Source organism: Aptenodytes patagonicus, chromosome 5 (assembly GCF_965638725.1).
Source record: "Aptenodytes patagonicus chromosome 5, bAptPat1.pri.cur, whole genome shotgun sequence".
Classification (NCBI taxonomy): Eukaryota; Metazoa; Chordata; class Aves; order Sphenisciformes; family Spheniscidae; genus Aptenodytes; species Aptenodytes patagonicus.
In genome coordinates, this window is record NC_134953.1 from 12,216,474 (window position 1) to 12,229,601 (window position 13,128).

At 45.1% G+C, this 13,128-nt stretch overlaps 1 protein-coding gene across 2 annotated transcripts in view; it reads right to left on the minus strand.

Annotated features, from left to right (window-relative positions):
* ARHGAP22 (Rho GTPase activating protein 22) overlaps positions 1–13,128 on the minus strand; it is a 145,260-nt gene that overhangs the window by 21,181 nt on the left and 110,951 nt on the right. Inside the window, exons 1-2 of one of the 2 annotated variants that reach the window (XM_076338681.1) lie at positions 7,785–7,905; positions 896–1,103 (exon numbers count right to left, since the gene is read on the minus strand). In XM_076338681.1, the coding sequence (XP_076194796.1) occupies positions 896–1,103; positions 7,785–7,905 (329 nt within the window). Of the gene's footprint in view, positions 1–895; positions 1,104–7,784; positions 7,906–13,128 lie in introns of those variants that run through there. The other variant, XM_076338682.1, reaches the window with a different exon arrangement.

Consider the following 13,128-nt stretch of genomic DNA (forward strand, 5'->3'; position numbering starts at 1 on the left):
CGTCACTGTGGACTTGCCTGGTGATGACTGGACTGTGTCACTGCCTCTGCCAGCCTTGTTGCCACACTTGGCTCCTGGCTCACCTTGCTTTGCGGAGCAGCTGGTCCTTGCTGCTCCCTGACATTGGCATGGTCAGTAGGACAAAAAGGCAGCTAGCATGTCTTTGTACCAGGCAAGGAGTGATTACATCAACTTTTTTATACTGGGAAGAAAAATGCAAGATTACCATTTTTATTTCAGAAACATTTGACTCAAGTCTTGTTGAAAATCAAAAGATATATTCAGTTTTGAAATAAATGTTCCATCTCAGCTGCTGAAATTGTGGACCAAAAAAATTGTTTTGGCCAAGAATTCTTCTGGGGTCAGAAAGCGCTTTGTTATGACAAGCTGACCAATTCTATACATTGCATGCTTAACAGCCATGCGTGAGATGGTGGCGACTATTCTGAAACCTGGTGACAAAGGAAGGGAAAGAATTGAGATACTGCCCCTGGGCAGATCCGTTGTGGTTGCGGCAAGGGAGAATGCAACATCAAAGCAGTAAAACACCTAGTTCACCTCTGTCATATCCATTTCTACGGTGGGATCCCACCAACAGCTGAGTATGCCGCACCCAAATCTAGCAATGCATTTCATTCAACATGTGCTTAAGCTGAAACACTAGAGTAGCCCCATGTAGATTAATGGGCTCAATTTCTCCCTCTGCTCAAGCACTTAGCTGAGCGAAGGCCTCCACACCCAAACACCATGCAGGAGAAAGCCCCGACGGCACTTTAAATGAAGAGAACGATAGTGTGGAAAGAACATGTAAAGTAGGATAGCCACTGCAGGGCCATTCCTGCCAGAGTTTACATGCCACAGATAAACCAGCCTGAATTTGGTGATGTCAACTCACCTGTCAAAAAGGGGCTTCTCTCCACAGTCAAAAGAATCCTGCAGGTCTTTGACAAGGTTGGCTTGGCCAGGCATCCGAAAGAGCCCCTCCTCTGTAAGACCTCGTTCCCGAATAAAATCCACACACTGTTCCACCAGCAGTGGGGCCAAGCGCTGGCCATACCTCCTCTCGTACTGTACAGTGTCCTCCAATCGCTGTCCAAAGATCCCTGCCAACAGAGAGCAAGAGAGACATCTGGGTGTCAGCTTAAACTCTCGTTGAGCTATTGCTCATGGCATACAATGAGGGAAACTTTCACATGGAGGGGGTGAACCTGTGTGAAGGTCCAGTTTCTAACAGACTCAGAAGAATAAAATTATTTTTAAAACCAAGAATTACATGCTGAGTGATTTTTTTTTCCTGCCGAAGAATGCTTCAAACTATTCTCTGCCCTAAGCCAGTTTATATCTCCTTATACGCAAGGAAGGTGAGGTTAAGATTATGTTTATGGTATCCGTAGCTGTGCTGAATCTGGATTAAGTAATTATAGTTCCATTGCATCTTCTGTCCCAAGAATGCCAAAGCAAGGGCTACATTGACTTTATGGGACACAATTCCTTTCTGCGTGCACCCACCTCTTAGCTGTCACACAGTTGCCTTTCAACAGTTTGCAGCTGCCCAGCCCAACAGGTAGCAATCCCGCTAGCAGGAAATTGCTAACATGACAGAATACAGTTGTCAACATTAAAACTGGCTGTTGTGAAAATCCCCCACCATCCTGCAAAGCTTTGCATTTCTATTTCTTTTCCTTTAATTAAAATTGCTGAATGAAAATTAAAACACAGAGTAAAATGCATGCAAAACATATTGCCCTTCCTACTAAAATGTGTGTACTGTACTTCTTGCACCTTGAACATATCGGAAGCACCAGATACTCTAAAAACAGACTGGTCTAGGTAATTCTTAAGTCAGATCTACTGTAGACATATATCACCAAGTATGAAGCACTGTCTCTCTCTGGGGAAATTGGAGTTCCTGGTCAATACCAGCTGCTGAATGCCACTATTGGCACCAGGTCTTTTCAACAACACAGAAGGGGCTCAGGCTATAAGAGGTCTTTGTTCAATCCCTGCCACTAGGAAACTTCTCCACCTAAAAGGACAGCTGCTGAATTGTCTTCTGAAACCCTAATTCTAGCACCCTACAAGGTGTGGTGGAGTCAGGGAGGATAGCATCCAAGTTAACCATAGTTTGGTAATAAGAATTTGGTAAGTGAGAGAATCCCAGAATCTACTCAATTTCAGATGAGACCAGACCCTAGCAGATAGGAAATTCTATTCAAAGATTTCTCAAAGCAACAGGAAGCTTTCCACTGATATCAAGGAGCTTTAGATCATGCATTAAGCACTACGTTAATCCTGCAGGTCTGAAAAAAGGGCAGCATGAAATATTGGAGTTACACTGTGTTTGCAACCAATAGCCAGAAGCAGCGTTTAATGGATGCATGCATGTGCTTATACCAGGCCAGAAGATTTGGTCGTTTCTTAAGGCTCTACTTACCTTCCTACTAGTAACTGCATTTTCCATTTTTATTTTAGTGCTATATTCATGGGAGGCTGATAACACCTGACAGGAAGTTTTCTAACCACCACTCACCGTCCTTCATGGGAGACATCATGTCAAACCATACCTGTTTTCTATATTCAGTCCAACCCTGCTAAATCCTCAGTGAAACAAACCTTTCACTATCAGTTTCAACTCCCTGATGAAACACACAAAAAAGGATCCTAAAGTCTAATTTCCTTTCCCTGCCAGTTTGTTATACATCAGAAGACAGAAACCTTCCTTACACCCCAGCCTACACAATTGCATTACAGTATCAGAGCTGGAGGGTCATGAAGAGTCTCAAAGGAAATTCCCTCCTTATCCTGGCAGGAGGGCATGCCCTGGAGCATGGGAGTGACTTATCTTTATCACTGTAAATACTGTTTTTCTCGCAGAGTAAAGGTTTTACTAGTTCTTGTTTCTAATCTCTTTGAATTTTCACGGAGATGGGTGTCTCTGAAGTCACGTTCTAGGACAGGGAATCTCTTCCTGCTTTTGCACAGATTGCTTTGTAATCTCATCACTGTCATGATGGGGCACAGCAGAACTGCTTGGTATGTGGGGCTCAGCATTGTCCAAGGGTTTCCAGGGCACTTACAGAGGCTGGGCAGCCATGAAAGAAAAACCTTTTCAGCCCAGTTTCTCAGACAAACTTCCGAATCCAGATCATGGCTGAAAAAGTGAAATCTCCATGGCCTGTTCATCTCTCAGCCTCTCTGCTGATCCTGTTCATTGGGGAGTAACTCTTAACATTGCATATCATAGTAAATACACACAGGAATGACCGAGGTAACGAGCTGCAAGCTACAGTGCAGGCCCCTCAGCTGTGAAAAGCTGAGCAGGAACGTGTCCTGTCTAACCTCCCTCATGCTATTCTGCTAGTGACCATTTCTCCCTCTTCCTCTGACCTGAATGTTTGATCCTGGGCCACGGACCAATGCAAACCAAAGTCCTTCAGCGTTAGTTACAGCAAGCTTGGGTCAGACCCCAAGCTGTGTACCTTAGAGACAAAAAACTCCATATCCTATCATCAACCTCTGAGCCAGGGTTCCTCCCACCAAACCCATCTATTTCCTTAAAATGATACATGGCATTCACTCTTCTAGATGCAAGACATACAGGTTTAGGGAGGTCAGGCTGTGGTAGATGTCAGGGCAATTACAGGATAGCAGCCCTATTTTCTCAAACCTCTCCTTGTTGAATCACAGCCCTGTTTCCTAAAGGGCCTGTCTAGAGAAGGCTCTGGGAAAGAGGTAAATGCTCTGCATTCCCCAGGTATAGAGCACAGAGAGGTCATGTTTTTCCAGAAGCCCATGTTCTGGTGTTCTAGAGCAAGAACAAAGGCAGTGTCAGACACACACACATGCAAGCACACACCGAACAACCACATGCATAATCTCCACTTGCAGTGTGAAGCTTTGTCTACTTTTGCCTAGCCTTGGCTGGTCTGTGGTCAGCAACATGCTCTAATACATTTCAAGCAACATCAGTCCTTGCCCTCCCGGTCACAGAAAATTCATAGAAAATTCATAGAATCATTAAGGTTGGAAAAGACCTCTAAGATCATCGAGTCCAACCGTCAACCCAACACCACCATGCCCACTAAACCATGTCCCTAAGTGCCTCATCTACACATCTTTTAAATACTTCCAGGGATGGGGACTCAACCACTTCCCTGGGCAGCCTGTTCCAGTGTTTAACCACTCTTTCAGTAAAGAAATTTTTCCTCACGTCCAATCTACACCTCCCCTGGCGCAACTTGAGGCCATTTCCTCTTGTCCTATCGCTTGTTACTTGGGAAAAGAGACTGACACTCACCTCGCTACAACCTCCTTTCAGGGAGTTGTAGAGAGCGATAAGGTCTCCCCTGGACCTCCTTTTCTCCAGGCTAAACGACCCCAGTTCCCTCAGCTGCTCCTCATAAGACTTGTTCTCCAGACCCCTCACCAGCCTCGTTGCCCTTCTCTGGACACGCTCCAGCACCTCGACGTCCTTCTTGTAGTGAGGGGCCCAAAACTGAACACAGTATTCAAGGTGCGGCCTCACCAGGGCCGAGTACAGGGGCACGATCACTTCCCTACTCCTGCTGGCCACACGATTTCTGATACAGGCCAGGATACCATTGGCCTTCTTGGCCACCTGGGCACACTGCCGGCTCAGGGATCACAACTTGGATCACAATAGCAGTACCTTTCTGTAGGTACAATCAACCCGTCAGTGACTCCTGGGTAACAAGCTGACTGCAGCCAGAGACCACTGACACAGAGGTTAAGGAATGTGACGCTAAGATAACAGATAGAGATAGAAGGGTGACCTGCTTTGAGATTCAGAAAGAGCAGCAGATGGACCTTTCACAAGCACATTATTAACATTACTATGGGTCTCTGCTGCAGAACCAGATGCCGGGGGCCCTGACTTTCCCCCTTCTCAGGCATGGAGGATGGTAACACCTTTTCCTCCTGGATGGAAACAATGATCTTTGGAGGAAACAAAGGCACTGTCATATTCTTCTACTGCAATACTGCTCACCTTCACACCACTTCAAATAGGTAATAAGAAAAAAAAAGCCATGAAACCAAGACTGACATGACTGAGGATGAAGCTGATCTACCTGTCATACGATGAGTGAAAGGAGCTGGCACAAGTGTGGGTTCCTTCTTGTGTGACAGTGTGTGCTGAAGGGCTGTGCAGGTGAGATCACACAGCCCTCAAAGGTCATTTTTTGCTGAGGGGAAGAAAAGACCCTGAAGCCATTGCTAGGATGAAAGGCTTCTCCCAGCCCAGCTCTCCCGGCTGCCTACTAGCGTGGTTTGGCAGCCCCACTCTAGCCCAACTCCAATTGCAGATCTATGTTTTCTCTTTCCCTCAGCCCTGAACCCTACTTTTCCAGGGAAGCGCTAGAAAAGGTCACCAAGCATTGCACAGACAAAACATTTCACCCAAGCCAAGTCTGTTGGTAACTGCAACTTTCCCTTTGCGGCCCCAATTACACTGCAGCCCTATGCTTTTTCTTTCTCTCTATCCTAGCCCTATTTTTTTTTGCTGAGCCATAGACAAGGACTCCCTCAGCCGCTGCTAGAAGAAAGATTGCTCCCAGGCCAAGTCTTTTGGCAGTAAGAGCATTAGGGTCAGAGTTTAGAGAGAAAAAGCACAGAGCTGCAGTTAGAGTGGGGCTGGAAAGTTGGCCTTGGAGAAACCGTTCCATCTGTGCAGTGGCTGCAGAGCTTGTCCATGGCTTAGAAAAGGAAATTAGTGTTAGGATTCAGAGAAGGAGCAAGCTAAGAGCTATCTTTGGAGTGGGGCTGGAAAGGGACTGTCAAAGGCAAGTTGGAGCTGCTGACAGTTCTGGGCTTGCAGAAATCTTTCATCTGGGTATCTGCTGGGGAAGCCTTGATGAAGTGTACCCTCAGGAAAATTACCGCTAGGGCTCTCACAGCTACACTGGCAAGAGACATAGCAGATGCACCTACTTCAGTCTCCCAGGGCTAAACAGGGCAGATTGAGGAGGTGGTGTCCTGCTAGCTCTGTAAAGCTCATCTCACTTCAGCTAGGTCTCCAAAGGGCTTGTAAAACTGATGTAGTAAAACGTCCCTGAAACTACCAGGATATGACAGCATCTCTGGGCTGGACAGGGACTGCCCTGCCTTGCAAGGAAAAGCTAATGTGGAGCCAGTCACACACAACCTCATCCGCCGGCTCCTCAAGGCACAGGCCTGTTTTTAATCACTGGGGCCTGCAGCTCAGACTGAACTTGGCAGCGCTTCACTCCATTTGATGATCCTGCTGGAAGACATTAAACTCTTTCTCTTCATTCAGAAGAAGGGGAGCCAGTGCCATCCAGTCACACTCCCAGACAGTTAGGTTGGAAATAAAGCCAAAAGCAACTAGCAACCAAAGGGTTAACTTTCCTTGTCATACCCTTATCTATAGCTAGACCCTTTTGTTTGGTTTCAAAGCAAAAAAAAAAGCAAACCCAAAAAACCAGCATGCCTGGGACTACATCCTTAATCTCAGGAAAGATTCAAGAGATACTAAAAAAACGGGCTAGCAGAGCTACAGAATTTCTTTCCTTTACTGCAACAAGCTGTCTCTGTTCTTTAAAGATTTAGGTGGCTCTGTGGAAAAAGCAAGCCCGGAATGATGTACTGACTAAGACACAGACAGGCTCTCTGTCCTGGCCTGAATAGCTCACCCACCAGCTCCAGGCATACAAAGCCTATACATTCAGCTATGCTGTCCAGACATGCAGTGGGCAGGAAAATATATGCTCCCTGCTTCATTTTTCCTCATCAGAGCTCTGATTTCAACCAAAATAAACTAAAGACAGAGATAATAAAGTCAGTTCTTGAGTAGATTTTCTTTACGGGGAGGACTGAGGACTCCATATGTGCTTAAAGTGGGAAAAGTCCAGACACACCTACGTCAGCTGTATGCGCAGCTTAGCACACACACGTTAAAAGATGTGCGGGAAGATAATCAGGCACACACCTGGATGCTGCTATACAGCACTACATACACCCGCGCATGCATGTGGTGCCTCACAGACAAGCAGTTTACGGATGTAAAGATTGTGTACGTGCTCACCTGCACAGGTAAGCGTCTGCTTTTACCTTCCCACATTCATGCTTAGGCTCCCATTTATCTGTCCCTCTCACACATGAAAGCACCAAGAAAAAATCACGGGCAGACATTCAGAAATGCATATGCTTCCACAGCACAAAACACACACAAACCTGTAACTCTTTTTTCCCCTCCCTTAGCCCACCCAAGCACACACTATGTGAATTACTGCAGCAGCAATTGAAAAGGGAGTTCCACGTTAGGAGCTGTACATGCCTAAGAAAAGATAGTCCCTAACAACTAAACAATCCAGCCAGACAAAGCATGAAAGAATGGGGGAAAGGAAAGGAAGCGACAGATAATCAGGAATCAAGAGAAACTGATGAAGTAACTTGCCCAAGGTCACACAAATGGGTCTGTGGTAGAACTTATCTTCTGACCCCATTCCCCACAAAGAGCAGCCTCCATATACTAGGAGCCGATTGCTCTCATCCACATACATCCATTTAAATATTCTGTGTGAAGCAAACAGAAACACACCTCCCCAGAACTATCTTCAAATGCTAGCTTGGCATCCGGTAGTATTTTTGGCCATAGACTGGGTCCTTCCCACTCTTTCCCCCTTTGTAAAGCTAGCTCCTTTTTTAGATTCTTAGTTTCTGTCTGAAGCAAAGCTCAAATATCTGCTTTTCCTCTAGGAAAAGAAAATCATAACAAATCTAAACTCTGGAAAACCATCTCATACCTCTCGTTCTTGTGCAGCACTCCGCTACATGACAGGCGCTGAGCTTCAAGCAGAAACCAGGCAGTGTCAGACAGCAGGAGCGGCAGAGAAAGAAAGTCCTGACTTCAGGCATCAGACACATTCTGAGTCCCAGCACTGGCAGCTTTCCATTCACCCAGCGCTACAGAGCGGAGAGCAGCCGATCTGCCCTGGGAGATAATCTCGGCAGCACATCTGGTCTTAGCTCCGCAACTCGGCATTAATTATGACTTGTGCAGAAAGCATTTGAAATATCCAATGAGATGCAGAGCTCCCCGGCTCCCTCCGCACGGGGAAGGAGAGAGGAGAAAGACAGGCAGGTAGGGTCTTGCCCACCCTCGAAGCTGCCGCCAATGTAAACAGCAGCTAAGTATGGGTCACAAGTTTTAACAAAGGCATCCCCCATCGGCTCTGTAATATATTCATGCTCTAATTGCTTGTCAGATCTATTCTAGATAGCTGGAAAAGCTGAGCAACAGTTGCTGTCTGCATGCCACGCTCTGGATCCCTTCCTGATACAGGCAACGTTAGTTGTGCTGCAGGCAACCTGGTGCCCTGGTCTGGCCTCTGATCTGCTTGCAAAGCATCAGAAGCAGAAACCTTGTTTTGGAGGGGAACATCCCCCCACCTTAGCCTTAGCGTGCTCCGAGAGTATCTCCACAGCTCTGGGACATGTTGGAAAGTTTTACGCAGCTTAGGAAAAGCTACAGTCTTTGACCTGTGCAGCTTTTTTGTGCTTAGCCCTTTACAGAGAAGTTGCCTGATGATGAATTGCTCAGCCGAATAACTGGTAGGGGAAGGAACTACAAGCTCCTTACATGTGAACCAATCCCAAAGACTTGCTTGTAGGAAAATATTCACCCCTTTGGCTCCTGCTCTCAGGATAAGAAGCCTGCAGTTAAGAAAAATGCTTATCACACAAAGCCCAATGACTTATACAGAGGGTCAGCTCTCCATCCCATTTACAAAATGCACTCATGTGACTGCAGATCTGCAGCAGTCACCACCCAAAACCTTTGCACCGAGCTTCTGGGAATTCTATCAAGTTTGGCTAACTTCATCTCCCTCTGCAGGGGAAAAAAAAAAAAAGTTATCCCTGTCTGCAGCTGCTTATCTGCTTCTGTTATTAAAATACCATGTCTGTGGTCACTGTATAGACCACACTCATCTGAACTTAGTGGCCCACCACTTTCTTAGGTACACTGTGGCTCAGTTTGAACATGTATGTCAGAGAAGATACTGACCCAGTAGTCAAGCTCTGAGATTCCAGTCACTGAGACAGTGTTGTCCCACAACTTGGGAAACTTGAGATCAAACTCTGTCTCTACATTCTCTGTTTTGATCAAAAGCTCCTGAAGAAATGATTGTCTCTCACTACAGGTGAAGGCAGTACCAGAATCAAAAGCTCCAGTTCTTGAATGGCAAGGTAGTAAGGTATTCCTTAGCTATTCAAGGTATACCTTGAGTAGCAAGGTATTGCTCAACTAGACACCAGAAGCCCAGACAATACACTAGACAGTATTTAGAGCCCACTAAAGAATATTTGGAAAGTGATGGAGATCCTTAAACAAAAGGTACAAATGAGATCCTGGGTATTCGTCACCCTTTTATTATCCTCTCTTCCCTTGTGGTGAACACAGCAGGCTGCAGGTTAGGGAGAGCCTGCCCACGGTGCTAACTGGTGAGCAGGGCCAATCCTCTTCTGAATGGCTGAGACACCGTCAGGATTTTTGGCACTATTCCCTGGAACAATGCCTCAAAATGTGTCACGTCTGCTAATAACGTTATGGAGCCTGGGACTCAATGTTTGGGATGGGAGCCCAGGAGGTAGCAAATGCAGACTTTTATTCTTCCATTCACTTCTCCATTTCTGTTTTCCATCTCCACAAGAACAAGGAGGTATCCAATGAAATAGAAAGTCATGCTGTTTAACATGGATATTGTTATACCCAAAGAATAATTAACCTGTGAAATTCACAGCCTCTCTGTGGCCAAGGATACAGCATGACTCAAAGCATGACTACACTTCAGCATAGTTTATAATACTGTGAGTTGTATGAGAGGTGACGAAGACAATGTAAACTCTTCTCCAAAGAAAGAGCAAACAGTTCTCTGGTGAGAGAAAAAAGCAGAAGGAGCACAGGCTTGCTTACATGAGCATCACAACTAAAGCATAAAATAGCAGCTGCTTCAGTGTTGTTCCTTGCACAGGGTAACTCTGCAGCTACAGGTGTCCTGTGAGAAGAATGCAACATTGTGCTGCACATCTACACACTCCACAGTTATCACCTATCCCCTTATATGAAACAATTCTCAATCCCCTTCAAAGCATTGTGTTAAAAATCATGACTTGGACCACAGAATATGATGAGACTGGAATAAAAATCACTATATATATATATATATTTAATTTGTCTTCTGTGTTTTGAATTTCCAGGTCATACTTGGATCCTGCTTTCTCTGTTAACCACATTTCTCAAAAAGGAAATCCAAAATTCACACATAATCACTGGATTGCAGGGGCTGTAGACTCCAGAAGTATACTTGATACTGCACGAATAGCAATAAAATCCAGAGAGCTGGCCACATTGCATATAAACTACCATCAAAATTTTCACCTGGAGATCTCCCCACACACATGTGCCAAGGAGAGAAGGGAAATGGAGACTGAACTCCCTCTTTCCCCATTGGTGTGAATTTCTTTAGCTGTGGAGAAGTTTACCACTGGGCAGCTCTTATCTTCCTAAAGAAGAACTTAGGTTTCTAAAACTGTTTAGTGAGTAAATCTCACATGAACTTGCAGGTGGGGAGCTGGAGGCATTTTCTTTCCTGGTGTCATTGTATGAAGAGAGTCCTAGTAATGCTCTCATGAGCTAGCACCACCGCAGTTATTCTGCTGCAGGTACCAGAACAGGGAGAAAGCATCCTGCCTGTACACGTCACTACAAGCCCTGAGACTGGCTGGGAAGTTCACTACAGCTCACGCAACCGCTGAAAATTCAGGCATGTCTCAGGCTTGGCATCTAACTCAGGTCAAATTCAGTCTTGAATCGGGTTGCAACAGACAGGAATGATGAACCCACATGAACTCAGAAAATATTCCTCCTCATCTCTGATTGTGAGCAAACTTGTTGGCTTGCACAGCTCTAGCAAGTGCCCATAGGGTGTGGGTATTTTTAGACACTGGCTTACACGGAGTATTAGCTAATACACAGGTATACTCAAGCAGACCTGTCTGAGGGAGCTCAGATCTAGGAAACTGCTTCATCTATTTGTACAGAAAGGGCCTAGTATCAAAGTTAGAATCAGAGCTGAAGTTCCCTAGTTTTCAAGTAAGTTGAGCCTTGTACAGACTCATTTGCTAACCTGGGCAAACATGGGCACTTGAATATCTCCTTCTAGCTGTTGAAAGCTGGCAGTGAAACAGCTACAGGTGATCAGTCACAGGGCTGAAGCCAGCAGGAAAGACTTCAACAGTACGTCCCCTGTACAGAAAATTTCCCTTCCAGTTTCCTCCCTCTCCAAACACTTTGGACAGATCCTTCTCTGAACAAAATGATGTCCCCACACCCCTCCCCTGTTCTGGGCTGGGGTCTCAACCTTTACCGGTAAAATGAAATCTTCTGAGAATAAACAGGCTTCTGCTTACCGACTGATAAACCAGTTCACCCTGGCTTAAAAGGTTAGCAAATAGCTATGTTGATCCTTCTATCGCAGTAGATTTTGCATAACCTGCGTGAGGTGTCTTCCCATCTCTCTAAAATATGTCAGGAAAGGAACTGACTGAGCAGCACTGTAAATTACCCTGCTGTGGACTCTGACCAGTTTATGCTCTAAATTGAGATTGTAACTGTTTGCTCACAGAGAAAAGATGATAAACAGACCTAAACATCACTTAACCACAGCATTCTGAACCCAGAGCCAAACCCCTGTGTTTATTGGTCTATTTCTCTCTAAACAAAGGCAAGAAGTATTTAGAGAACAAAACATCAAGAGCAACAAAAAATGCCTTTTAGCAAGTAGTGATCTGGACAAACGTGCCCTGGAAAACTTCTTTCTCCCCACAACATAAGAACGTCTTTTACAGAACTTTTTATTTACTGACTCTTGCGCATGTCTGTCTACATTTAATAGATAGCTTCCATAGACTTGACTGAAGCTATGACTGTAGAAAGCATCTGACCAGCAGATCTTCTCTTTCAAGTGCACTGCATGTTGATGCCCCCACTGCACAGAAAAGTTTTACAAAACATCTGGGTGTTAGTAAGTAAAAAATAGTTATGACATAGTATAATTGTTGCCACCAGCATCTCATCACTAGAGAAGGATAAGAATTCCAGCTGTGGGTGCAAATGCAAGGATCACAGAGTCTGAAACCTGTTGCTGATCCTCGTCTCTAGTACAGAATGAAACAAGCCACCTGGATTTCTGGCCATCCTGGAACCTGGCGGGGCCTGTGATCTACATTCACAACCAAAATTTAGAAGACCATCCCCTTTTATCCATTCAGAAAACTGAACAAGCTTATGTCCTCAAGCCTTCCCATATCCCAAGCCTGAGAGGCTGATAACCTAAGCACAATCAGTCACTGAGGACAGGGTCAACATTGAACACATGGGTGCTTATCCAAATCAAACTTCATCATAAATACCTCTGTCAATCTGTAGCCTGCAATTATAAAACTCACTACCAGGTAAATTGTATATGGTTTCACTTTGTTGCTTCCTCAAACTCAATCAATGATGAAAATCTGTTAGCTAATTCCCACACATTTACCTTTATCCTCCACTATCCAACTAAAACTCTCAGCCAATGTAAAACATAACTTATACCTTCACCACCCAAGCATAAAGGTCATGGTCCAAGTTCTAGCAACAGCTGAGACTGACTGGCTGTGTTTGGGGAGGGGATGGCATGTAGCTCCAATTTGTGAAATGGATAAAAAATTTCAGTATATCTGCTAGCTTTTCAGGAACACTTCTAGAAGAGGTCAAGGGCTGAACGTTCCCTTCCCTGATGTGTAACTCGGAAGGTAGGAAGGGGAAATTGCAAGACCGATTACGTGATGATGGAGGAGAAGAAAAAAGGAGCAACTGTGGGGGGTAGAAGGGTAACCTTTAGAAAGGAAATAGGAAAAGAGAGACAGGGTGAATTTCTTTGTTCTCAGCTCCTAAATGGTTAAAATTGCAACTTGCAAGGAGCAGGCTACCATTACCCTTCAGTAAGCACATATCCTTATAACATTCATCAAAGGACTAATACAGAGAAATTAAAATACTTGCCTGCAAGCTGAGAAACACCACAGGAACATGTTTGTCCCATTAAT